Consider the following 27,314-nt stretch of genomic DNA (forward strand, 5'->3'; position numbering starts at 1 on the left):
TAGCACGTGTACGATTATTTTAGATCCGGTATGATGTACGATACATACCTTAGGTATATACATGTGTGTGTATATGTTTAATTAAACATTTATAATAAAATATTATGAAATAAGTTAATTATTTAACTCCTCAATAATTATGTGTATGATAATTTTGTTTTGAAAAACGAGAATTTTAAGGCTCATGTACGATAATCCAGTGGCTTTACTCAGTCAGTCATCAGTGGCTGCAGTGTCAACATGTCTTCCCGTCAAGGAATTCTATCATATATATCTTCATTTAACTTCGTTCTGTAAGTATGACAAGGTAAAATACATGAAGCTAAAGCTTTATTTAATACTATAGGTGCCATTATATACATTAAAAGCTTGAAAGCTTAATTATATATTGAGATATTAACCGATATTGAAACACGATTTCTCGCGTCGTTAAATACGTGTTTTTAAATATAACTGAGACTTTTTTTTTTTTCTAATTAAATATAGGTATTTATGAGTAATGAATATATATTATACATGTTTTACGAAGCAATTACCTCTAGATATACAGTATAATTTGATATAACAGCTTTAATTAGGTGAAGGCCAAGACTAGCCTAGGCTACCCTAAGCTAGTTCGGTGTTAAGATATTTGCTATTGAAAATTAATATTAACTAGGACCTAGGAATTAAGCTGTACCTTAGTATTTATAACTAGCTTTTATTGGAAGTAACATGAAATTTTGGTCCTGTAAGTTTTCCAATGGTGAAAATACTTTTTACGCTTTACGGAGACTCCACGAATCACTTTCAGAAAGTACGTCCGTCCTAGATTAGGTTAGGTAAGTGGGGTACAGAAGCGCGATACCTAAACAAGCAAAGATATTGTGGATTAGACCGTGTTGGAAAGCGAGATTGCAACAGACAGATAGGCCAAAGCTTGAACTTGGTGCCTTTGTACATCAGCGGCCAGTTCCTCGTGCGTTCATTATAAAGGGACATAACTTATCTAAACTTTCCCCCCCCTAACCTAACCTACAAGCCTATGATTAATACAGGTGGCTGCTATTGTACATACACCCTTTGAGCTTAATTAGTTCCAAGAAGCTGTTTTTAAGTCGATTTTCGTTACATTTTGGCCTAGGGGTGTATGTACGAGAGCGGCCACCTGTATGTATTATGATGTCTAACTTGGAATACGGCAGTGTAAGTAGGTTTCATATGAAATAGATATCAGGTTGTTATAAATGTTTTTTTTTTTTTTTTTACCGTATTAAAGGATGTAATATTTTTTATGACAGTATTTCTCTATCTTATCTTTGTTATTTTCAGTTAAATTTGTTTGTTTGTTTCACCAAATATTTGTAAGTTTGGAACTTCTGTATAAGTGTGCCTCTGTGTCGATGACAATTTATGGTAAAATTATACAATAATACAATGACTTATGGAGAAAACAAGACTATTATATGATGTATTTTAAGGTGATTTGAATGATTTTGATAAAGAGGACTGGTGGAAACCCATAGTTTTTCCAACGCAATCACCAACCTTTGTTCTTTAATGGGAGAATGAACTTGGCAGTTATTATTATTATTACTATCCAAGCTACAAGCCTAGTTGGAAAAGCAAGATGCTATAAGCCCAGGGGCTCCAACAGGGAAAAATAGCCCAGTGAGGAAAGGAAATAAGGAAATAAATAAATGAAGAGAACAAATTAACTATAAATCATTCTAAAAAAAGTAATAACGTCAAAACAGACATGGCATATATAAACTATTAACATCAAAAACAAATATGTCATAAATAAACTATAAAAAGACTCATGTTAAAAACGTACAAATAGATGTTAGCAGTAGGCGGTCGATACTGGGTAGTGGTGGGAAAGCCCCCCGCCTCTTCTGCCGGCTGCAATCTAATTGAGGTTACAGTTTGCTAAAAAGGGGAGACAACCTTTCAGGGTAACTACCTGCCTGGGGTTTATACCTCGTTAACCCTTTTACCCCCAGGCTATTTAGAACTTTCCAACCCTTAACCCCCAGGGGTTATTTTTTTTTTTTCAAGCGCATTTTGCAGTATATTTTTTTTTAAATTGGTCTAACAGTCTTAATTTTTGTCATAGAGATGTCAGGTTGGTCTCATTTTCTTGGAAAATGCCTGAAGTTTCTCAAAAAATTATCAAAATTATGCGAAAAAAAAATATAAATAGCAGTTTTTTGCAAGGACGAACCGGTACGTCCATGGGGGTAAAGGGATGAGTTTTGTGAAACGTACCAGTACGTCCTTTGGGGGTAAAAGAGTTTAAAGTTTTAACTGCCGTATCCCAGCTTCGATGTTATCCTTCTCCTGTGAGTAAAGAACTCAGGTTTGTAGAATTAGGAAAATACAAATTACTTTTTTAGATTTGTCATTTTTAATCTGGGTTAGACAATTTTAAACCTTGTAAAAATACTATTGAGTTCTAGCCATTCATTGTGAGGATCTATAGAAAATGCCTTTTGCTGTACTGTACTGCTACTGGAGGCATCGATGTCGTGTAGATACTGAGGGGAATGCGTCTAAAATTGAATTGTATATGAAAATAAGCTAAAGTAATTGTAAAATGAAAATCTTGTCCTAGAAAATCAATTTTGTTTAGAAAATATTTTACTCTGAGGATGTTGATATTCATTATGCTTATACATTGTTCTAGTACATGTTTAGATATATGACTGTATTCAATACATTGAATTTTATTGATTACTATACTGTATTATGTGCTGATATTCTCCATGACAATTTCAGGAGCTTTTGCCATGACGTCGAAAATGTACGACGCTGTACGCGAGGCTCTGGGGACGTCGTGCTTCGTCGCCGTACGCGAGGCTCTGGGGACGTCGTGCTTCGTCGCCGTACGCGAGGCTCTGGGGACGTCGTGCTTCGTCGCCGTACGCGAGGCTCTGGGGACGTCGTGCTTCGTCGCCGTACGCGAGGCTCTGGGGACGTCGTGCTTCGTCGCCACGGGTCAGATTGGAGGCGGATGCATCAACGAGGTGGAAGTGTACGTGGTAGATCGCAGAAAGGTCCATTCGAAGAGAAGCTCCAAGGAAAAGGTACAGTATTTAAAGTACGTTAACTCCTTCACATAAAATCTTCTAGTACTGTATATTTTATTTAACTTTCCTTATTTCCAACCGTCGCCAAGAATACAGCTGTCTAGAGTGGTTTTACTGGGCCCATTAGCCCTCGTAATGTATGTAGGTTAGGACACGACTTGTAGGTTCGGTTAGGTTGGGAAGACTAGGTTAGGTGTTCTAAGAAGGAAGGAGGTCCTGTCCGTCATTATTCAAAGGCTTCAATCGGCCTCAGCTCTGCCGTATGGTATGGTAAAAGATACAGTACGCTAACCATGTGGGTGATTATTACGATTTTAATTTGGTATTATTGTACTGTATTACAGGGTAATGTAACCTAGGGAAAAAAATACTTTTTTCTATAGAAAAAGGTCCGTTCTCTTCGAAAGTGACACCCGTTCCTGTTGGGAATGAATAGTTTCAGAAATATATATATCTATATCCGCTGTCAATGAATCACGTTCTTCACTACAGGAAAACCTATTTTTTCTGTTCGAAATGATACCCTGTAATACAGTAAAATTTTACCTTTAATTTTTACTTTCAGATGACTAACAATACGACAGATTACTGAAATCAAAGTTCATCATTAGCCAGCATTGTGAACCAATTAATAGCTTCCAAGTATTTATGCGTAAGTTCCGTGATTTTGATTAACAATAATCATTTGCCCACCGACGTCTCTCCAGTTCCATCGTGACCGCCACTATAAGAGGATGTCTCCCCAGAGGAGCATTTGATCGACCAGTAATTCATAATTATTTCCGAAAACTAAAAATTGAACTTAGATAACGTTCGGTAATTGATATTAGCTTTCAAGTCTATCAATACACGCAGGTTTTTTCTGCCCCAGGATCCATTAGCCATACAGAGACCACTTGCTAAAACTGCTATTTCTTTTGGTTAGAGATTAAAAGTATATATTCAAAAGATTTTCCTTTCTCCACTCCACGCCCTCCCCCGTGTAAGCTCCGGTCTTCGAGGCTGCTCTGATATGTTATACTAACATCCTCAATATGAAAGCCTAAGTATTTTGGGAAGGCCTACCCTATGCCAATTATGTTTATTAAATGATGGTTTGTGGGTTTATCATTATTAGTGGCGCTGAATTCGCCCTCCCCCCTTTCTGGGCCCCAAAATTAAGACCTTCTGCTCCTACCCTAGAGTAGGGACATCACTCTCCGCGTTCCCTTTCGTTTCATGTGTCCTAACTTAAACTCTTCTAGGGTCTTGTCTCGTATTATTATTAGCTAAGCTACAACCATAGTTGGAAAAGCAGGATACTATAATCCCAAGGGCTCCAACAGGGAAAAATAGCCAAGTGAGGAAAAGAAATAAGGAAATAAATAAACTATGAGAAGTAATGAACAATTATAGAAAATATTTTAAGATCTATAACAACATTAAAAATAGGTCTATCATAAATAAAATATGAAGACGTTTATGTCAGCACGTTCAACATAAAAACATTCGCCGCAAGTTTGAACCCCTTCCAAGATAGCGTACCTCCCCCATTCACTTATTAAGGAGTACTGTCGTGCTTTCAGTGTTTTTTAACCCTTTTACCCCCAGGCTATTTGGAACTTTCCAACCCTTAACCCCAAGGGGTTAGTTTTTTTTCAAGCACATTTTGCAGTATATATTTTTTAAATTGCTCTACCAGCCTTAATTTTTGTCATAGAGAGGTCAGGTTGGTCTCATTCTCTTGGAAAATGCCTGAATTTTCTCAAAAAATTATGAAAAATATGCCCAAAAAAATGTAAATAGCAGTTTTTTGCAAGGACGTACCGGTACTTCCATGGGGGTAAGGGGATGAGTTTTGTGAAGCGTACCAGTACCTCCTTTGGGGGTAAAAGGGTTAAGTGGTGTTATTTAGGTATTACCGAATGGCAACACTGTACCTGCTTGCACATTTCAGCCTTATGACCCAGATTCGGTACAGCCACCCACCTCCCCTCCAAACTCCAACATTCCAAGATATTGCTATGTGTAATCAATCTAAATTTTTTCTCTAAGTTGCAATGATATTATGAAAGTGTTGATTTTCTTTACTATTACAGGAGCTTTGAGGAGCGGGCTGAATGTACGCTGTGCGTCGAGCACCCCCGGTCACGAAGAGGCAGTCGTGATTACCAACGACGGTAGAACCATAGTGGCTTGGCACCCTGAGCCCCAAATTCCTTACGAGATGACGATGGTGAGTCAGGTGGATTATTGATATAGTTAGTTTGAAAAGACAGACAGCTGTTAATTATGGTCATAATGTGTGTCTTTGGAATCAAATACTAATTCTTTGTTTATCTCTTTATTTTATGGAGTAGTTCGTTTTTTAGTTTTCTCTATCTCTTCATATATATTGGGCTGATTTATTTATTGGTGCCTTTCAACGAAACATATTGCTTTTCCAACTACAGTTGTAGATTAGCTTGTAATAATGATAAGGATAGTTATAACGATAATAAACTTTTGACAGAACTTTCAAAGATAAGAAGTTTTTGGCACGATAGAGAGTGTTTTGAACAAGTGCAAAATGGAATACAAATTGTATCAATTATTTTAGGAGTATTTCAATACGTAGAAATTCTTGATACTACATACGTAGGATAGCTAACTAGTGTCAGTAAAACCAGCTTAGTGATAACAGCGAAGAGTAGAGGCTCATTACGTTAACCGGTTACTGAACATCTCTGATTATATCTAAACGACGATTCCAGCCTCTACCCGAACAGTTCGAAGCCGATACGATAATCAAGGTCGAAGACGCCAACGCCATGAAGAAATTATTCCGCCACCAGCATCCGTTTTTCGTCAGAAAGGAGCTGCAAGACCTAACGTACACGACAAAGCATCCGTGGTTCCCCAGGTGAGTTAGGTTTACGTATGCCTTGCACGGTGGTTACCGAACTGTTGTTGAATTAAGATGAAATAGTTATTTTTTGTAAGATAGTGACCTGGGATTGTAGATATGGCATTCAAAGTAATGTAAATTATTCATAGTTTAAATAGGACATATTTATTTTAATGTTGTTACTATTCTTAAAATATTTTATTTTTCCTTATTTCCTTTCCTCACTGGGCTGTTTTCCCTGTTGGGCCCCCTGGGCTTATAGCATCATGCTTTTCCAACTAGGGTTGTAGCTTAGCATTTAATAATAATAATAATATTAATATGAGACCCCAAAGTAAATAATGGAAAATACGGGAAAACAAAGTAGGCAGACCAAGAACACACACTCTCTCTCTCTCTCTCTCTCTCTCTCTCTCTCTCTCTCTCTCTCTCTCTTTTCAACTAAGATGAACCCAAAGAAGTTTTTTTCCAAGTCTTACCTGGAAGTCACACAGCTAGTATCTACATAGCTTCTCGCCCTTAGAATAATGAATATGGATTTTATCTCGCGATTCTCTCCTCTGGGAACCAACCAGCGCAGTTTCAAACTGATGCTGCTGAGCAGAAACTGTGTCCTTTGGTCAACAAGAATCCAAGAGGTGCGACCATTTCAATTTTCTCTTTTTCAATATTAAACTTAGCCGGTGATCATATAAGCTGCAACTCTGTTGCTCGACAGAAAAACCTACGGTCAAAATACGCCAGCGATCGCTATGCAGGTGGGGGTGTACATCAACAGCGCCATCTGTCGAGCAGGTACTTAGTACTCCAAGTAAACAAAGAACCAATTTTCTCTCTGTCGGGCTACCGGCAAGACCTACTAATACGCTGTTACTAACTGGATTTGTTTTCACAACTATTTGGTGAAGTACACTATTCTAGTTTTGAGCTTTCGCTATGCAGGGGTTTTATCTTCATCTCAAAACTTGAACTCGTTTTGGATAGATTTAATTATAGTGACAAAGAGAGTATGGACTCTCTTTCACTTTTAAATGGCCGACCCTTCCCTTAGACGGAAGTGTGTTTAGGTTTTTAGTAATTTTGCTTAACACGTTATAGATCTATATATTTTATATCTCTCCGCCTTTATTAGGCCTCTTCGATTAACTTTCCATTTATTATAAACATATAAAAATAAATTTTTATGTTTTGTTTATATGCGACCTTTCCTGATAGTAGGCGGTCCTAACTTGGAACCGAAGTTAATCAACGTTGAGCCCGTTATATCGTATTTAGCCTTTAAAGAATTTAAAACTTTTTAAATTTAATGTTTTATGAAAGAATTTCTTTGATAGTCTTCGTACTGTTTTCAAAGATGAACTAACGTTTAGTTTTTTAGACTACGCAGTTGTTGACGTTCAGGAAGTTCAACATGCGCTCTATCGTTACGATAGAGAGAGAGTGTATCACGGTTTCACTTTGCAGTAAGAGTAAATCGATTCTGACGTTTCGTTCATTCTTTCTTAGCTTAAATGTTTTAAATTCTAAATTAAAGGAACTTTTTATTTGGAAAACCTTTCAGTTTTTTCCTTTAGTCAAATAACATGTTTTTTTTGACGATATATAATTGGGCTCTTCTCTTAGGTGCGAAATCAAGAGAGAAAGAGAGAGAGAGATAGAGACGGAGGGAGAGAGAGGAGAAAAAACGTTCCGTTCAAGCGGGTAACGTTGTTCTCGTGTTACTCTCCTCCCTAGTCGCTGTACGGGGAAGAAGGTAAAACGTTTCTAGGGTTTTATTCTTGTCCCCAGGCTATGTGCGGTGAGAGATTGTAAACGTAGTTTATTTGAACTAGTGTTTAGTCTCTTTCCCAGCCACTGAATTCTTTATCTTTATATATGTTTTCTGTTTTTTGCTAGTATTAATGAGCTGCATTATACGACTGTTTTCGCAATTACTACCTTTTAATGAAGGGTAGAATTGCGTGTTTCAGGTAGAAATCAGTAAAAGTTTCGATTTCAGTGAAATAAGTGCAAAACAGAAAATCGAAGTGATAAAGTGATATGCGCAAAGTGTTACAGTGTTGCGTCCGAGGGTTCGTCTGTTCGTGCCTGTCGTTCACCTAGTCCGGGACCTCTTGCAAGCTCCCAAGCCCAGGGGAGAAGTAATGTCGAACGACTTATGGGTTCGTCAGGCCTTGATCAACGAACAGACGTTTCCCTCCGTGGTTTCGGGCGTATCTACCCAAGATCGCCCCACCCACACAAAGACGAGAGAGCCCATTTATTTCTCGTCTGCGGAAGAGGTTTCTCGTAAGAAACCATGGACCAAGGTCTCGCAGCTTATTAAGCGCAAGTCGGTCCTTTCCGCGCAAGTCCAACGGCCCAGTTGTAGCCACTGGGTCAGTTCGGACTCGCTGCAGTCTTCCGACGACTGCTCACCTCCTAAGAGAGGCAAAGCGGTACCGCATCAGGCAGTCACACCGTCTGTTGCCGCACCTGCTCCTGTAGACCCTAAGTGGTCTTTGCTGCAGACCATGCAGTCTCAGTTAACGTCATTGATGCGGGACTTTCGTGCGGAGAAGGTTGACACAGCACCAACCTCTAGCCTACAACCAACACGGTTGTGCGTCCTGTGGACGCTGAGGCGACCTTCTGCCGCACTCCAGCTGAGAGAGTCCCGCCACCCATGCGTTCCAGTGTACCCTGCCAGCCGCATGTTGACGTTCAGTAACGCACGGAACCTTCCGTTGACGTTCACGAGGTACAACAACAGTCTAAGTTGTTTTGTTTTGACGCGGTGCGTCAACCTCCGCATTCTAGAGTTGTTTTGACTGCTCAGTATAGACAGTCAAAGCAGTCTCGAGTGAACACTGTATGTCCTCACGCACCTGTTGTGGTTGACAGTTCAGTTGTTGACAGTTCACAGACTGTCAAGCAGTTACATGAAGTTGCCTTCTGGTCTGCTACTAATGCACCAGTGAGAGACTCACTGAGATAACCTAGCTTTTATCGGACAAGGTTCCTGTAGATGAGAAAGTGCTGTTCTCCCTCCTACTGATATTCCCTTGAGGACTCTGTCATTTGGAGAGGAGCCTTAAGCTGCTTAGCCTCCTATGGACTTTAATTAAATCATGATGATTTTTTTAAGGATCTTCGTCCGGATCTTGTAACTGCTGCTCCTCGTTCGCCTAAACGTCAGAACTTACACTAGGCCTAGCTACTTCGAAGCCGTTGTTTTTAAGCTAGTGCTCTCTCGCTCTCCTAGAGAGCGTTACGTTGGCTAGGCGACTGGTTTTTGCACCAGGAGGAGTTTTAGGGATACAGCCTTTGATTTCCCTTCTTTTAAACTGGCTTATAGAGCGAGAGTCTGATAGGACACGAGAGAAGTCTCGGCTTGGGAGTTCATGCCTCTGCCCAGATAGACTTCTCAATTCTGGTAGACTCGCCCTGGCGCCTAGCCAGGAGACGCTCCAAGTTGTTTACAGGTCAACTTCTCAACTTTTGTCGAGCCTTTGAAGTTTTGCTGTACTATTATGTCACACACAACAATGCTTTCAGGGATGGTAAATGGTTCCGCCTCGGTCGCTAACCCCGTCTGTTGCCACACCTGCTCCCGTAGACCCTAAATGGGCTTTGCTGCAAGACATGCAGTCCAAGCTTGCGTCCTTGATAGAGGACTTAAATGCGGAGAAGAACCTTCTGGCCAACAACCTTCCAACCGGTTGGTTGTGCGCCCTGTTGACGCTGAGGTAACTTACTCGCGTCTGCCAGTTGAGGTGGTTCCTCCTTCTGGCCAACAACCTTCCAACCGGTCGGTTGTGCGCCCTGTTGACGCTGAGGTAACCTACTCGCGTCTGCCAGTTGAGGTGGTTCCTCCACCGATGCGACCCAGTGTGTTTTGCCAGTCGCACGTTGACGTTAAGCGACGCTCGGAGGTGGTTGTTGACGTTCAGGACGTTCAACAACCAGCAGAGGTGACTTGTTGTGTCGCAGTGCGTCAACCTCAGCAACCCGGTAGGGTGTTGACTGCACAACCCAGACAGTCTAGACAGTTTCGGGTTGACGCTGTACTTCCTCGCGCACCCATGGTTGTTGACAGTTCACAGACTGTGCAGCAGTGCCATGATATTGCGTCCGGCTCCGTCACGCATCCACCAGTGCGACCGGATTCAGCGAGTCAGACGTTGCCCACTCCGTTGCCGTTTCCTCATCAGTTTCGGATGAGGAACCCTCTGATGAGGACGTTGCTGAACAAGACGATCAGCCCCCAGCCCTGCTATCCATCCAGAAGATGCTGAAGAAGGAACGCTGCCCAGTCAGGCTGTGGATGAGTCTGGTAGGGACACTGTCATCCGTGGATCAATTTGTGTCACTAGGAAGACTACACCTCCGTCCTCTTCTATACCATCTAGCTTTTCACTGGAAAAAGGACAAGACGCTAGAAGCGGTCTCGATCCCGGTTTCCGGAAAGATAAAGTCTTGTCTGACTTGGTGAAAGGACTATATCAACCTTAGAGAGGGTCTTCCCCTGACTGTTCAGACTCCCAACCACGTTCTCTTCTCGGACGCATCGGACGTAGGCTGGGGTGCGACATTAGACGGTAGGGAATGCTCGGGATTATGGAACTCGAGTCAAAGGACAATGCATTTCAACTGCAAGGAGCTACTGGCAGTACGTCTGACCTGGAAAAGCTTCAGGTCTCTCCTTCAAGGCAAAGTGGTGGAGGTGAACTCGGACAACACCACGGCTTTGGCGTACATCTCCAAGCAAGGAGGGACCTACTCTCTGACATTGTACGAGATCGCAAGGGACCTCCTCACCTGGTCAAAAGGTCTAGACATATCACTAGTAATGAGGTTCATCCAAGGCAACTTGAATGTCATGGCAGATTGTCTCAGTCGGAAGGGACAAATAATTCCAACAGAATGGACCCTCCACAAGGATGTATGCAAGAGACTTTGGGCCACCTGGGGCCAGCCAACCATAGATCTCTTCGCAACCTCGATGACCAAGAGGCTCCCAATATTTTGCTCACCAATCCCGGACCCAGCAGCAGTTCATATAGATGCCTTTCTACTAGATTGGTCACATCTAGATCTATATGCATTCCCTCCGTTCAAGATTGTCAACAAGGTACTGCAGAAGTTCGCCTCTCACGAAGGGACAAGGTTGACGCTAGTTGCTTCCCTCTGGCCCGCGAGAGAATGGTTCACCGAGGTACTTCGATGGCTAGTAGACGTTCCCAGAACACTTTCCCTAAGGGTGGACCTTCTACGTCAGCCACGCGTAAAGAAGGTACACCAAGGCCTCCACGCTCTTCGTCTGACTGCCTTCAGACTATCGAAAGACTCTCGAGAGCTAGAGGCTTTTCGAAGGAGGCAGCCAGAGCGATTGCTAGAGCAAGGAGAACATCCACCCTTAGAGTCTACCAATCGAAGTGGGAAATCTTCCGAAACTGGTGCAAGTCAGTATCCGTATCCTCGACCAGTACCTCTGTAACTCAAATAGCTGACTTTCTCTTATACTGAGGAAAGAACGATCTCTTTCAGCTCCCACTATCAAGGGTTACAGAAGCATGTTGACATCAGTCTTCCGTCACAGAGGCTTAGATCTTTCCAACAATAAAGATCTACAGGATCTCCTTAAGTCTTTTGAGACCACGAAGGAGCGTCGTTTGGTTACACCTGGTTGGAATTTAGACGTGGTACTAAGATTCCTTATGTCAGACAGGTTCGAACCACTACAATCAGCCTCCCTGAAAGATCTCACCTTAAAGACTTTTCCTGGTATACTTAGCCACAGCTAAAAGAGTCAGTGAGATTCATGCCTTCAGCAAGAACATCGGATTCTCATCCGAAACGGCTACATGTTCTACAACTTGGTTTTCTAGCCAAACACGAGCTGCCTTCTCGGCCTTGACCAATATCGTTCGATATTCCAAACTTATCGTATGGTTGGAAATGAACTAGAAAGAGTCTTATGTCCTGTAAGAGCTCTTAAGTTCTATTTAAAAACCTTTACGAGGCCCGTCTGAAGCTTTATGGTGTTCAGTTAAGAATCCATCTTTGCCTATGTCAAAGAATGCTTTATCCTATTTTATCAGACTGTTAATACGAGAAGCTCATTCCCATCTGAATGAGGAAGACCAAGCTTTGCTGAAGGTAAGGACACACGAAGTTAGAGCTGTCGCAACTTCCGTGGCCTTTAAACAAAATAGATCTCTGCAAAGTATAATCGACGCAACCTATTGGAAAAGCAAATCAGTGTTCGCGTCTTTTTATCTTAAGAATGTCCAGTCTCTTTACGAGAACTGCTACACTCTGGGACTATTCGTAGCAACGAGTGCAGTAGTGGGTGAGGGCTCAACCACTACAATTCCCTAATTCCATAACCTTTTTAATCTTTCTCTTGAAATGTTTTATTATTGTTTTTGGGTTGTCCGGAAGGCTAAGAAGCCTTTCGCATCCTACTTGATTTGGCGGGTGGTCAAAGTCATTTCTTGAGAAGCGCCTAGATTAGAGGTTTTGATGAGGTCCTGTTGTATGGGTTGCAACCCTTGATACTTCAGATCCTAGGGGTCGCTCAGCATCCTAAGAGGATCGCGAGGCTCCGTAAGGAAGACGTACTTAAAAAGGCAGAGTAATTGTTCAAGTCGACTTCCTTACCAGGTACTTATTTATTTTATGTTTGTTATTTTGAATAACTGCTAAAATGAAATACAAAATACTTAGCTCATAATAATGTAAACATGTAATGCTGGTCTCTACCCACCCCCCTGGGTGTGAATCAGCTTATATGATCACCGGCTAAGTTTAATATTGAAAAATGTTATTTTTATTAATAAAATAAATTTTTGAATATACTTACCCGGTGATCATATATTAAAGGACCCTCCCTTCCTCCCCAATAGAGACCCAGTGGACCGAGGAGAAAATTGGTTCTTTGTTTACTTGGAGTACTAAGTACCTGCTCGACAGATGGCGCTGTTGATGTACACCCCCACCTGCATAGCGATCGCTGGCGTATTTTGACCGTAGGTTTTTCTGTCGAGCAACAGAGTTGCAGCTTATATGATCACCGGGTAAGTATATTCAAAAGTTTATTTTATTAATAAAAATAACATTTTTCTCCTTGTATGGCGCTAACGAAATTTTGGTTTGTTTCTATATACGATGGGACTTGGTTAAGGATTAAGAAGGTATGTCATCTGCATTTTAACCCTTTTACCCCCAGGCTATTTGGAACTTTCCAACCCTTAAACCCCAGGGGTTATATTTGTTCAAGAGCATTTTGCAGTATATTTTTTTTTAAATTGCTCTGACAGCCTTAATTTTCCTCATAGAGAGGTCAGGTTGGTCTCATTCTCTTGGAAAATGCCTGAAGTTTCTCAAAAAATTATCAAAGATATGCAAAAAAGAATTTATATAGCAGTTTTTTGCAAGGACGTACCGGTACGTCCATGGGGGTAAAGAGATGAGTTTTGTGAAACGTATCAGTACGTCCATTGGGGGTAAAAGGGTTAAACGGGTTTATTGTTTGAATGTTTAAAGCCGTGAACCGCGCGTAGGGATCAGCCGTTAAAATTGCATACTGTACTGTAGCTTGCAAAGAGTGGTTTGCTGTGGTAAAATTGTCTGAATAAGCAAATGATAGAATATATCTAATTGGTGGGTAAAAGGATGTGTGGTAGAGATAGAAAGCAAAAGGAATGATAAGGGATTAATTATTTGGAGATACTGGAAATAATTCAGATTAGATTTTGTTTCCCGTGTCTTCTAGCCCATGAAGGCTGGTCGTGAGGTTGGCTAATACCGTTTGAAAATGTTTAGTAAGGCGCTGAAATTACAAATTTTCAATATTAATCTTACCCGATGATCATGTAGCTGTCAACTCTGTTGCCCGACAGAAAAAACCTAAGGTCGGGATACGCCAGCGATCGCTATACAGGTGGGGGTGTACAACAACAGCGCCATCTGTCGAGTAGGTACTCAGGTACTTCTTGTCAACAAGAACCAATTTTTCCTCTGTCGTGCCACCGGCAAGACCTACTTGGATACGCTGTTGTTTCTGGAGTTGTTTTCACGCATTTGGTGATGTATTCGCTCTAGATTTTAGCTTTCGCTATTCAGGAACTATTATCTTTAGCTTATCAAGCTTTTTTATTAGATTTGGATTAATTGTTGATGAACTTTGCTAGATTTTGGATTCCCCCCCTTGGCTAATTCAAGAATTCAAGATGTCTGACCATTCTCAAGTCCCTAAGTACAGGCAGTGTAGCGCTAGGGACTGTTCTAGGCGTCTTCCGAAGGCCTCTATAGATCCTCACACCGTTTGTTCCAATTGTAGGGGTAAATCCTGTCAATTGGAAGATCGATGTGAGGAATGCGCTGGGCTTTCGGAATTCGATTTTAATGAATTCCTAAAGAATGCACGTAGGCTAGAGAAGGATAGGATCAGGAGGAGTTCTTCTCGCTCGTTTGATTTTTCCTCTCCCCATGCCCCTCAACCTATTCCTTCCCCTGTAGTGGTGACTCCCGACCCTGCTACTAGTGCTCAACCCTCCATGGCGGACATGATGCGTGCCATTCAGGCTCTTGGTGACAGAGTGGAGTCATTAGCTAATGACCGGAATCAACTTTTGGCCGATGTCAAAGAGTTGAAAGCGAAAAGTGCAGTGGGAAGTGTAGTGAGTGCAAGTGCGGTGAAAAGTGTCAGTGTCAGTGTTGCGCATGAGGGTGCATCTGTTCGTGCCAGTCGTCCTCCCAGTCCGGGACCTCTTGCAAGCTCCCAAGCCCAGGGGAGAAGCAATGTCGAAGGACCAAAGGGTTCGACAGGCCTTGATCAGCGTACGGATGTACCCTCAGTGGTTGCGGACGTATCTGTCAGAGATCGTCCCATCCACAAACAGACGAGTGAGCCCATTCATTCCTCGTCTGTGGAAGAAGTTTCTAGGAAGAAACGTTGGACCAAGGTCTCACGACCTCTCAAGCGCAAGGTCCCTTCCGAGCGAGTCCAACGGCCCAGGTGTAGCCACTGGGTCAGTTCGGACTCGCCGCAGTCTTCCGAAGACTGCACACCTCCCAAGAGAGGTAGAGTGGTTCCGCAGCAGGCAATCACTCCGTCTGTTGCCGCACCAACCACGGTAGACCCTAAGTGGTCCCTGCTGCAGACTATGCAGTCTCAGCTTGCTTCCTTCATGCAGGAGTATCATGCTGAGAAGGTTGACACTGCACCTGTTAACCTACAACCTGCCACGGTTGTGCGCTCAGCAGATACTGCGGCTGCCTGCTCCCACACTCCACCTGTGAGAGCTCCACCACCGATGCGCAGTCGACCCTGCCAGACGCATGTTCATGCGGCACCCTCCGTTGACATGCGTGAGCTACCGCATCAGCAGTGGGAAGGTGCTGTCAAGCTGCCGTGTTTTGACGCAATGCGGCAGTCTCCGCAACCCACGGCAGTCCCTCCCACGCACCAGCACTCCGCTTTTGTTGTTGCCAGCTCGCAGACTGACCAGCAGCGGCATGATGTTGGATCCAGTGCAGCTACGCATGCACCCGTGCTGCCGGATTCAGCCGTTCAGCTTTCTGCTCCACCTTTGCCACTTCCTCCTCAGCTTTCGGATGATGGAGTATCTGATGACGACGAAGCTGCGCATTTGGACGATCCGCACTCCGACATAGAAGAACCCAAGTCTACGCCTCCCTCCTTAGACTTTAGGAAAGTCCTTGCCCTGTTTAGGGAATTGTATCCGGAACAGTTTGTGTCTGCAACCCCGCGCTCACCTCCCTCCGAGTTCGCTTTAGGCATGCAGTCAGCAGCTCCTGCCTTTACGAAACTCGTACTCGCGCGCTCATCCAAGAGAGCTTTGAGGGTACTGGGAGAGTGGTTGCAGTCCAAGAAGCAACTGGGGAAGACTGCCTTCATCTTTCCGCCTACCAAGCTTGCTTCCAAATCTAGTGTCTGGTATGCCACGGGAGAGGAACCCGGCTTGGGAGTTCCTGCCTCTGCCCAGGGCGACTTCTCAAGTCTGGTTGACTCTCCCCGCAGGCTGGCTATGAGACGCTCTAAGATTTGCTGGTCCTTTTCTGACATGGACCATCTGTTGAAGGGAGTTTTTCGTGCTTTTGAGATCTTCAACTTCCTCGACTGGTGTTTGGGAGCGTTAAGCAGAAAGACCTCCCCTTCGGATAAGGACTCTGCCATGCTTATCATGTCTAGCATGGACAAAGCCATTCGGGATGGGTCTGGTGAGCTTGCGGCTTCGTACGTGTCTGGAGTGCTTAAGAAGAGAGATCACCTTTGCTCCTTCTTGTCTGCGGGGATCACACCATGCCAGAAGTCGGAGTTGATGTTTGCTCCGCTTTCCAAGTGTCTCTTTCCGGAAGAGCTGATCAAGGGGATTGCTGCCTCGTTGATCCAGAAGGATACCCATGACCTGGTGGCGTCTTCCGCACGTAAAGTCACAGCTTTACCTTCCGTGCCTAGACCTAGGATGGACACACCAGCGTCTAGGTTCATCCCGCCCTTTCGTGGCAGAACCTCCAGCAGAGGAGGTACCCGTGCCGACAGTCATCGTGGCAAAAAGAAGAAGGGTTCCAAGTCCTCAAAAGGCAGAATCTGACTGCCTACCTCTCCAGACAGCAGTGGGAGCCAGGCTCAAGAACTACTGGCAGGCTTGGGAGAGCAGAGGTGCAGACGCTCAGTCTGTGAAGTTGCTAAGAGAGGGGTACAGGATTCCGTTCTGGTGCAATCCCCCTCTAGCAACTACTCCCATCAACCTCTCTCCCAACTACAAGGAGGAGGACAAGAGGCTAGCTTTGCAGCAAGAGGTGTCTCTCTTGCTACAAAAGGGAGCGGTAGTCATAGTCCGGGACCATCAATCCCCGGGCTTCTACAACCGTCTCTTCCTGGTAGCGAAGAAGACAGGAGGGTGGAGACCGGTGCTGGACGTCAGTGCTCTCAATGCTTTTGTCACCAAGCAGACGTTCACCATGGAGACGACGAAGTCGGTGCTAGCATCGGTCAGGAAGGAAGACTGGATGGTCTCGTTGGACCTAAAAGACGCGTACTTTCATGTCCCCGTCCATCCAGACTCCCAACCTTTCCTAAGGTTCGTCTTTGGAAAGGTCGTTTACCAGTTCCAAGCCCTGTGCTTTGGCCTAAGCACGGCACCTCTTGTGTTTACCAAACTGATGAGGAATATTGCCAAATTCCTTCACTTGGCAGACATCAGAGCCTCCCTCTATTTGGACGACTGGCTTTTAAGAGCTCCGTCAAGTCGTCGCTGTCTGGAGAATCTCAGATGGACTATGGATCTGACCAAGGAATTGGGTCTCCTGGTCAATATAGAGAAGTCCCAACTCGTCCCATCCCAAACCATTGTCTATCTAGGTATGGAGATTCAGAGTCGAGCTTTTCGGGCTTTTCCGTCGGCCCCCAGAATCAGTCAAGCCCAAGAATGCATCCAGAGCATGCTGAGAAGGAACCGATGTTCAGTCAGGCAGTGGATGAGTCTAACAGGGACACTTTCATCGCTGGCCCAGTTCATCGCGTTAGGGAGACTCCACCTCCGCCCCCTTCAGTATCATCTAGCTGCTCACTGGAGAAAGGACATGACGCTAGAAGCGGTCTCAGTTCCTATATCCGAAGAGATGAGGTCTGCGCTGACGTGGTGGAAGAACAGCATTCTTCTCAAGGAAGGTCTACCATTGGCTGTTCAGACCCCCGACCACCTTCTCTTCTCGGACGCATCGGACACGGGCTGGGGTGCGACACTGGATGGACGGGAATGCTCGGGCACGTGGAATCCGGAGCAAAGAACACTTCACATCAACTGCAAGGAGCTATTGGCAGTTCATCTGGCCTTGAGAAACTTCAAGTCCCTCCTTCTAGGCAAGGTGGTGGAGGTGAACTCCGACAACACTACAGCCTTGGCGTACATCTCCGAGCAAGGAGGGACTCATTCGAGGAAGTTGTTCGAGATCGCAAGGGACCTCCTCACCTGGTCAAGAGATCGAAAGATTTCGCTGGTAACGAGGTTCATTCAAGGCGACATGAATGTCATGGCAGATCGCCTCAGCCGGAAGGGTCAGGTCATCCCCACAGAGTGGACCCTTCACAAGAATGTTTGCAGCAGACTATGGGCCCTGTGGGGTCAGCCCACCATAGATCTGTTCGCTACCTCGATGACCAAGAGGCTCCCGAATTATTGCTCACCGATTCCGGACCCAGCAGCAGTTCACGTAGATGCCTTTCTTCTGGATTGGTCCCATCTAGACCTGTATGCGTTCCCTCCGCTCAAGATTGTCAACAAGGTACTGCAGAAGTTCGCCTCTCACGAAGGGACACGGTTGACGTTGGTTGCTCCCCTCTGGCCCGCGAGAGAATGGTTCACCGAGGTACTGCAATGCTAGTGGACGTTCCCAGGACTCTTCCTCTAAGAGTGGACCTTCTGCGTCAGCCCCACGTAAAGAAGGTACACCCAAGCCTACACGCTCTTCGTCTGACTGCCTTCAGACTATCGAAAGACTCTCAAGAGCTAGAGGCTTTTCGAAGGAGGCAGCCAGAGCGATTGCCAGAGCAAGGAGGACATCCACTCTCAAGGTCTACCAGTCAAAATGGGAAGTCTTCCGAAGCTGGTGCAAGGCGAATTCAGTTTCCTCAACCAGTACCTCTGTAACGCAGATAGCTGACTTCCTTTTACATCTAAGGAATGTAAGATCCCTATCAGCTCCTACGATCAAAGGTTACAGAAGCATGTTGGCAGCAGTCTTCCGCCACAGAGGCTTAGATCTTTCCACCAACAAAGATCTACAGGACCTCCTTAAGTCTTTTGAGACCTCAAAGGAGCGTCGGTTAGCCACACCAGGGTGGAACCTAGACGTGGTTTTAAGGTTCCTGATGTCAGCAAGGTTCGAACCGCTTCAATCAGCCTCTTTTAAGGATCTCACATTAAAGACTCTTTTCCTCGTTTGCTTAGCGACAGCTAAAAGAGTCAGTGAGATTCACGCCTTCAGCAGGAACATAGGTTTTACATCTGAAACGGCTACATGTTCCTTACAGCTTGGTTTTTTAGCTAAAAACAAGCTTCCTTCTCGTCCTTGGCCCAAGTCGTTCGAGATCCCAAGCCTGTCCAACTTGGTTGGTAACAAACAAGAGAGAGTACTATGCCCAGTAAGAGCTCTTAAGTACTATTTAAGACGTACAAAGCCATTACGAGGACAATCAGAAGCTTTATGGTGTTCTATTAAGAAACCTGCTTTACCGATGTCTAAGAACGCAGTTTCTTATTACATCAGGCTTTTGATTAGAGAGGCCCATTCTCATCTGAAGGAAGAAGACCATGCTTTGCTGAAGGTAAGGACACATGAAGTTAGAGCTGTCGCTACTTCAGTGGCCTTCAAACAGAACCGTTCTCTGCAGAGTGTAATGGATGCAACCTATTGGAGAAGCAAGTCAGTGTTCGCATCATTTTACCTTAAAGATGTCCAGTCTCTTTACGAGAACTGCTACACCCTGGGACCATTCGTAGCAGCGAGTGCAGTAGTAGGTGAGGGCTCAACCACTACATTCCCATAATCCCATAACCTTTTTTAATCTTTCTCTTGAAATGCTTTTTATTGTTGTTTTTGGGTTGTACGGAAGGCTAAGAAGCCTTCCGCATCCTGGTTGATTTGGCGGGTGGTCAAATTCTTTCTTGAGAAGCGCCTAGATTAGAGGTTGTGATGAGGTCCTTTAGTATGGGTTGCAGCCCTTCATACTTCAGCACCTAGGAGTCGCTCAGCATCCTAAGAGGATCGCTAGGCTCAGTAAGGAAGACGTACTTAAAAAGGCAGAGTAATGGTTCAAGTCGACTTCCTTACCAGGTACTTATTTATTTTATGTTTGTTATTTTGAATAACTGCTAAAATGAAATACGGGATACTTAGCTTCTAATGTTAACATGTATGCTGGTCTCCACCCACCCCCCTGGGTGTGAATCAGCTACATGATCATCGGGTAAGATTAATATTGAAAAATGTTATTTTCCTTAGTAAAATAAATTTTTGAATATACTTACCCGATGATCATGAATTTAAGGACCCTCCCTTCCTCCCCATAGAGACCCAGTGGACCGAGGAGAAAATTGGTTCTTGTTGACAAGAAGTACCTGAGTACCTACTCGACAGATGGCGCTGTTGTTGTACACCCCCACCTGTATAGCGATCGCTGGCGTATCCCGACCTTAGGTTTTTTCTGTCGGGCAACAGAGTTGACAGCTACATGATCATCGGGTAAGTATATTCAAAAATTTATTTTACTAAGGAAAATAACATGTTTATACAGTATTCAAAATTTACTGCAACATTCTACTATTTCTTCAGAATCTTTAATCTTTTTCCCCACTGTTATCCCTACATTAAGGGAGTCGGTTGAGCGATGCGTTCTCTGCAATGCCTTCGATCAAAGGCATCCTCTTCCACCAAACGTATTCTCTCCATATCATCCTTCACCTTATCTCGCATATAATTCTCCGCCTCCCTCTCGATCCTCTCCCCTTTACAGGTTCCTCTTAAGACCTCCTCGCTCCCTCCCCACCATCCATCCTTAACACTTGTGAATCTTTAATAAGAAGCTGCAATTCCTTTCATTTTCTTTTCTTCGTCTGGGTCATACGATTCAAGCTTTTGTCATAGTATCTGTCTCATGTGATTAGACTTCCAATTCATTACAGACTCACTGGGAGTTCATAGCAGGGTCGTGCGTCGAGACTGCTGATGCATTTCCCAGTTTCTCGACTTTCATCTCCGAACCAGTTGCCTAGAAGCAATCTCTGTGTGGCCTGTACTGTAGTGGTACTGTACATTGAAAAGGTACTTCATCCGTATCATGGTTTTTTCAAACGGTATTTTGATAAATTATATGTGATTCAAATGAACGAGTTATTGCACAGTTCTCTTCAATCACATGTCCCTTTTCTACCTTGCTCTCTGAGCCATTATATGAGTTATTCACCGCTTAATTCCATTTGAACCACTTCATTGACTTATCCAAGTTCCTCATCATCTCAATTTTTTAAATATCTATGACGTCCATATTATTTTCAATTGTGCTTCACCACACTTCCCCTTGTCCCTATTTTCCCCCACACACATGACCATTATCTTTTGATTTGTTATAAGTCAAGAGCTTAAATCAGACATATGACAAAAGAAGGAAAGAAGAATTAGACTGGAAGGAGTTTGGGGTGGGGGGACAACAAATGGAAAGACTCATTAGATCATTGTGAAACATGTTAAAATGCAGATCTAGGCTTAAATTGCCTAGAATTCAAGGGATCTGTGAAAAAAAAATCTGTATGTCTGACTCCACGTAGAGGTTACTACTCAATGGTTTAGTACAGAAAAGTACACTATAGATATAGGGCAAATTGTGTTTGCTGCGTATTTACAGTTTTCATACCATCATACCTTTACAAATATTTTTTTTCTTTCTTTTTAACAGTGTGATGAAGAAATATCTCCTTTTTAAGTCTTCCCGGACTTTAATCTATTTGTCAGTACGAAGGTTATATAGTTCAGTTTCCCCATTTTCAAGTGAAACTTTTGATGGGCAGCAGATAAGGTCAGCAGGGCCCTGAAGTCAGTCAGCATGGGTTGATGGAAAAGCAGCAGTTACGAAACTTATGAACAGTTCATTTAAGATCAGGTTAGTGATGACAGTAGGGCTATTATTGAGGCAGTTCTCATCATGCTGTAAACATGTTCCTTGGTAGTGCTATTTTTATAGCTTAGAAAGGACTAAAGAGGCTTGTTTTATATATAATTTCTCCCTCATCTGTAATTCATCTGGTTTTTAATGTTCAAGAATATTGGGCAAAACGTGAAGACTAGTTTATCTGAATAGCTAAGTTACAACCCTAGTTGGAAAAGCAGGATGCTGTAAGCCCAAGGACTCCATTAGGGAAGAATGGCTCAGTCAGGAAACCAGATAGAATAGTGTGCCTGAGTGTACCCTCAAGCAAGAGAACTCTACCCCAGGACAGTGGAAGACCATGGCATAGAGGCTATGGCGCTATCCAAGACTGGAGAACAATGGTTTGATTTTGGAGTGTCCTTCTCCTAGAAGAGCTGCTTACCATAGCTAGAGTCTCTTCTACCCTTACCAATAGGAAAGTAGCCACTGAACAATTGCAGTGCAGTAGTTAACCCCTTGAGAGTATAGCTGGAAAGAGACATCTATAGAAAGGTGAAAAAATCTCATTGGAAAAGAAAGGGGTTACTTGAAATGCATGGGGTTTATGGTTTTGATCGATGTGATAAGAAATTTATAGTTAGATAATAAATAAGTAGTAGAATACAGTACAGACAAGGAATGATAATAATAAATGTTTTTTTCTGGGCTCGACCTGTGTCGCTCCGTGAAATGCTCCTTATAACACCATTTCTAAGGTATAAATACTGTACTGCTAAATATATCAGAGAAAAAAGTTGCATGGAATGCTAGGAATAAACCCAGCTCGCGCACTCTAACAGTGTCGGTTTAGTAACTGGGGCGTGTTAGAACCACTACCAGAGGTCCCTTACCAATTAGTCCTCTCCTTCCTCAATATCCCCCGATACTACGAGGTGCCGTTCTACATCCAACTACTGCCCTCTACTACGACTACCCCCCACCCCTACTACTACCCACGCTTCTTCCCTCATTCCTTTTCTAGCGCTAGTGAGATTCGGACGCGTTGTTTTCAGACTTTGTGTTTCGGTGTTTTTGAAGATGTCAGTCGTTTTGGAGATCCCTGCTCCCAAGTTGAGTATTATAATTGTCTGTTTCGATAATTCTAGGTAGCGACACACGTTAATTTTATAATTTTGTTTGTTTTTAGTCTCAGCCGCTCTGCATGATACTTTCCCTTACGGGTATATTGAATAATAATACTGTATGCCATATGAACATTTTCTGTGAATTAGTATATCTCGGATGACAAAAAGAAATTATTATTACTGTATTATTATTATTATTATTATTATTATTATTATTATTATTATTATTACTACTACTTGCGGAGCTACAACCCTAGTTGGAAAAGCAAGATGCTCTAAGCCCAAGGGCTCCAACAGGGGAAATACCCAGTGAGGAAAGGAAAATAGAATATTTGAAGAAGAGTAACAGCATTAAGATAAATATTTCCTTTTAAAAACTTTAACAAAACAAGAGGAAGAGAAATAAGATAGAATAGTGAGCTTGAGTGTACCCCCAAGCAAGAGAACTCTAACCCAAGACGATTTTTATACATGTATATAATTTCTTTTAATTGAATTGGTACAGTACCACTTTATCGATGCTTATGGTTGAATGATGTAACTCAGATGTTGGTAAATAGGATTTCTTGCAGATGAATGGCCTTCAAAATTTTGCGAAGGTTATGCAGTCACTCCTGTCTGTTTGTTTGTATGTAAGCAACTTTACACAAAAACTGTCTTACCGATTTTGGCCAAACTTGGTGGTCATGTTTGGTTTGACCCAAGGATGAATCTGTAACATTTTAATTAAAGTACATGTAAGTACACAGTACGCAGCGGTACTTCAAAAATAATCGCAATGCTAAGTAGATCGCAAGTATTGTGTTAGTTTATTTTTCCGTGAACAACATTATGGAAAAACTACTAAACAATTTCAACGAAACATGGTGGACATAGTCTAGCCTATTCTTTACAGATTCTCCTCTGTCCTTATATACCTGACAACACTGAGATTACCAAACAACTTCTTCTCCACTCAAGGGGTTAATTACAACACTGTAATTGTTCAGTGGCTACTTTCCTCTTAAGAGTAAGGGTAGAAGAGACTCTTTAACTCTGGTTGGCAGCTCTTCTAGGAGAAGGACACTCCAAAATCAAACCATTGATCTCTAGTTTTGGTTAGTGCCATAGCCTCTGTACCATGGTCTTCCACTGTCTTGGGTTAGAGTTCCCTTGCTTGAGGGTACACTCGGGCTCACTATTCTGTCTAACTTCTCTTCCTCTTGTTTTGTTAAAGTTTTTATAGTTTATATGGGAAATATTTGTTTCAATGTTGTTCCTGTTCTTAAGATATTTAATTTTTCCTTGTTTCCTTTCCTCACAGGGCTATTTTCCCTGTTGAGGCCTCTGGGCTTATAGCATCCTGCTTTTCCAACTAGGGTAGTAGCTTAGCATTTAATAATAATAATAATGTGGGGTATGACCCAAGGACAAAGCTGTTAGATTTTGAAGAAAGTACTTCACGCATTGGAGTTATGAATGAAGTATGAATGCTTTGCGTGGTAAAGGCATGCTCTCGGCTGAGTGCCCCTCTAGTTATTTATGTTGATAGAGATATATCGTCAGTAATTGCCTCCTACGACAGGCAAATGTTCAGTTATGTATCATTACATAAACGGTGACATTATATCACCGTGCGTGTAATGCACGAGTTGCACGAGTAAATCTGTCCCTTATGGTGCAGTGTGCAAGGCATACTTTGAGCCGTTGTGCAAAACATATGAAATGGTTGATGAGCAAGAAAGGTTTTGCATTGGGAGCTATCAGTCCATTGTTATTTTAATCCTTTTACCCCCCAGGCTATTTGGAACTTTCCAACCCTTAACCCTTGGGGGTTATTTTTTTCAAGCACATTTTGCAGTATATTTTTTTTAAATTGCTCTAACAGCCTTAATTTTCATCATAGAGAGGTCTGGTTGGTCTCATTCCCTTGGAAAATGCCTGAAGTTTCTCAAAGAAATTTATCAAAAATATGCAAAAAAAAATGTATACAGTATAGCAGTTTTTTGCAAGGACGTACCGGTACGTCCGTGGGGGTAAAGGGATGAGTTTGGTGGTAAAAGGGTTAACATTTATCATATATTGAATATGTATGGACTGTATAGCTTTTTAATAGATACCAGTCATTAAGCAATATCTGACGGATGATTTGATTCCTAGATTTTGGATACTTACACCTTCAATTTATATGTATGATTAGAAAAATTGTTTTTATTGCCAGCAGTTAGTAATTTTATTTATCATTTGTAGATGTCACAGGAAGTTAAATTTCAATTTATATGATTAAATAAATGATGGTTTTATTACCAGCAGTTTGTAATTTTATCAATCTTGTTTTTAGATATCACAGTTAAAACATCAAATTCTCGTCAGGCGAGGGCGATGTTCGACGGGGTGTTTGAAAGTCCGAAGGCCACGAAAGCAACGGGGACAGTGATGGTCCCCACTCCGCGCACAGTCGTAGACGACCCCGTGGGCGGAGCCGTGCCGTGCGTGGAATACCCGGACATGGCGCAGTTTGAATCGGCACTCGGGAATGCTCGGGAAGCAGCTGTCAGAGTGAGTACTTCTTGCGTTTGAAACTTGAAGATGTTGTAATGTTCTAATTCTTGATTAAAAGTATAATGTAGAAGGTTTTCAACTTAATGCTATTTAACTTTTATAACATATTTGCTTCTGTGGTTTTAATTGAATATTCTTTTAATCTTTATAGTAAACGATATCGGCGTCAATGACCCTCGATGTCAAGATGCCAGAGAACTTCGAATCAATCAATCAATCTCAGCTTTTAAAACTAGGATTTTAGCTTGCTTAGTAATAATATTACTAATAATATTGCTCAGGGAAAAGTATCATCATTAATAATGAGGTTTGGAAAAGATTTATCAAGTACAAATTCATGATCCCAGTATGCAGTAACATTATAAGCAATTCATTATCTCCTCTTACACCAATTGACACAAAGGGCCTTGGTTAGATTTCGCCAATCGTCTCATCTAGAGCTTTTAAATCGATACTGCTCCGACTCCCACTTCAGGCTTCATAGTCCTCAGCCATGTAGGCCTGCATTTTCCAACTCTCTTAGTGCCTTGTGGAGCCCAGTTGAAAGTTTGGTGAACTGATCTCTCTTGGGGAGTACGAAGAGTATGCCCAAACCATTTCCGTCTACCCCTTATCGTGATCTCATCCACATATGGCACTCGAGTAATCTCTCTTATAGTTTCTTTTCTAGTCCTGTCCTGCAATTCAACTCCAAATAACTTTCTGAGGGGTTTACTTTAACCCTGGATAGGTACGGTGGGTCGTTTGCGACCCCGAGCGTCAAAAAAAAACAGGTTTTTCTCACGTGACTCACCCCTGTGACTGAATTTGTGGGTGATCGACCTGCAGGAGGTGTCTCCCCTACACGCTCTAGTAGTGTCCAGATGTGCATTGCTGTAGCTGTACTCCTTCCCCGATTTCTGAGACGCGTCGGGGTCGTTCGCGTCCGAGTTTACCCTTCTGAGGTAGTTTGCATAATTATCAAAGTTATTACGTATTATGAAATTGTCGTAGAATGGTGCAACTTGTATAGGTTATCAGTTGTGGAAAGTCTTGGTGGATTGTTTGGCTACCATGTGCATGTTTTTTTTTTTAGTTAAAATGTCGTTCATCACCACGAGGACCATTTTACCGCGAGTGCCCCTTTTTCATTTTTTTTCATTTTTATGCCAAGTCATTTTTCCGTAAGATATTGCCAAATAGTGTCGTAAAACTTTTGCTTGTTTAGTGTTGGAAAGTGTGTCTAGATGATCTGGCTACCCATGCATGACTTTGTTTTTGTCAGATACGACGTAGTTATTGGTATATTGGGTATTTAACTGCGGTTACCAATTTCTGTTTTTTTTTCAATATTTGTAAAAATTACTACGTAGTAAGGAATTGCCGTATATTATTCATTTTTTTTTTCATGTTTATGTGTTAGAAAGTGTGCCTTGATGTTTGGGCTAACACGTGCATGTCTTTTTTTTTATCTGAGATGTCGTATATTAGAATGTCGGGCATTTTACCGCGAGTGTCCCTTTTTAATTTTTTTTAATTTTTTTGCCAAGTCATTTTTCCGTAAGATATTGCGAAATAGTGTCGTAAAACTTTTGCTTTTTTAATGTTGGAAAGTGTGTCTAGATGATCTGGCTACCCATGCGTGATTTTGTTTTTGTCAGATACGACGTAGTTATTGGTATATTGGGTATTTAACTGCGGTTGCCAATTTCTGTTTTTTTTTCAATATTTGTAAAAATTTACTACGTAGTAAGGAATTGCCGTATATTATTGATTTTTTTTTCATGTTTATGTGTTAGAAAGTGTGCCTTGATGGTTGGGCTAACACGTGCATGTCTTTTTTTTTTTTATCTGAGATGCCGTATATTAGAATGTTGGGCATTTTTCCGCGAGTGCCCCTTTTTATTTGTTTTGCATTTTTTTGCTTAGTCATGTTACCGTAAGGAATTGGCAAGTAGTGTCGCAAAACTTATATTTTTATAGTGTTGGAAAGTGTTTCTAGATGATCTGGCTACCCATGCCTATTTTTTTTTTAGCCAGATATGGCGTATATATAAGTATGTGTTCGATTTTCC

At 42.6% G+C, this 27,314-nt stretch overlaps 1 protein-coding gene across 3 annotated transcripts in view; it reads left to right on the top strand.

Moving 5' to 3' along the window:
- The first annotated feature begins 221 nt into the window (after nucleotides 1–221).
- The window catches only part of LOC137628468 (uncharacterized), a 65,452-nt gene continuing 38,359 nt past the window's right edge, over nucleotides 222–27,314 (top strand). Inside the window, exons 1-6 of one of the 3 annotated variants that reach the window (XM_068359625.1) lie at nucleotides 225–307; nucleotides 2,761–3,068; nucleotides 5,150–5,286; nucleotides 5,804–5,952; nucleotides 21,404–21,607; nucleotides 25,040–25,257. In XM_068359625.1, coding sequence (XP_068215726.1) covers nucleotides 300–307; nucleotides 2,761–3,068; nucleotides 5,150–5,286; nucleotides 5,804–5,952; nucleotides 21,404–21,539 — 738 coding nt within the window. In that variant the 5' untranslated portion in view covers nucleotides 225–299 and the 3' untranslated portion in view covers nucleotides 21,540–21,607; nucleotides 25,040–25,257. Of the gene's footprint in view, nucleotides 308–2,760; nucleotides 3,069–5,149; nucleotides 5,287–5,803; nucleotides 5,953–21,403; nucleotides 21,608–25,039; nucleotides 25,258–27,314 lie in introns of all 3 variants that reach the window. The other 2 variants (XM_068359627.1, XM_068359626.1) reach the window with 2 other exon arrangements.

This window comes from Palaemon carinicauda, chromosome 36, assembly GCF_036898095.1.
Source record: "Palaemon carinicauda isolate YSFRI2023 chromosome 36, ASM3689809v2, whole genome shotgun sequence".
Classification (NCBI taxonomy): Eukaryota; Metazoa; Arthropoda; class Malacostraca; order Decapoda; family Palaemonidae; genus Palaemon; species Palaemon carinicauda.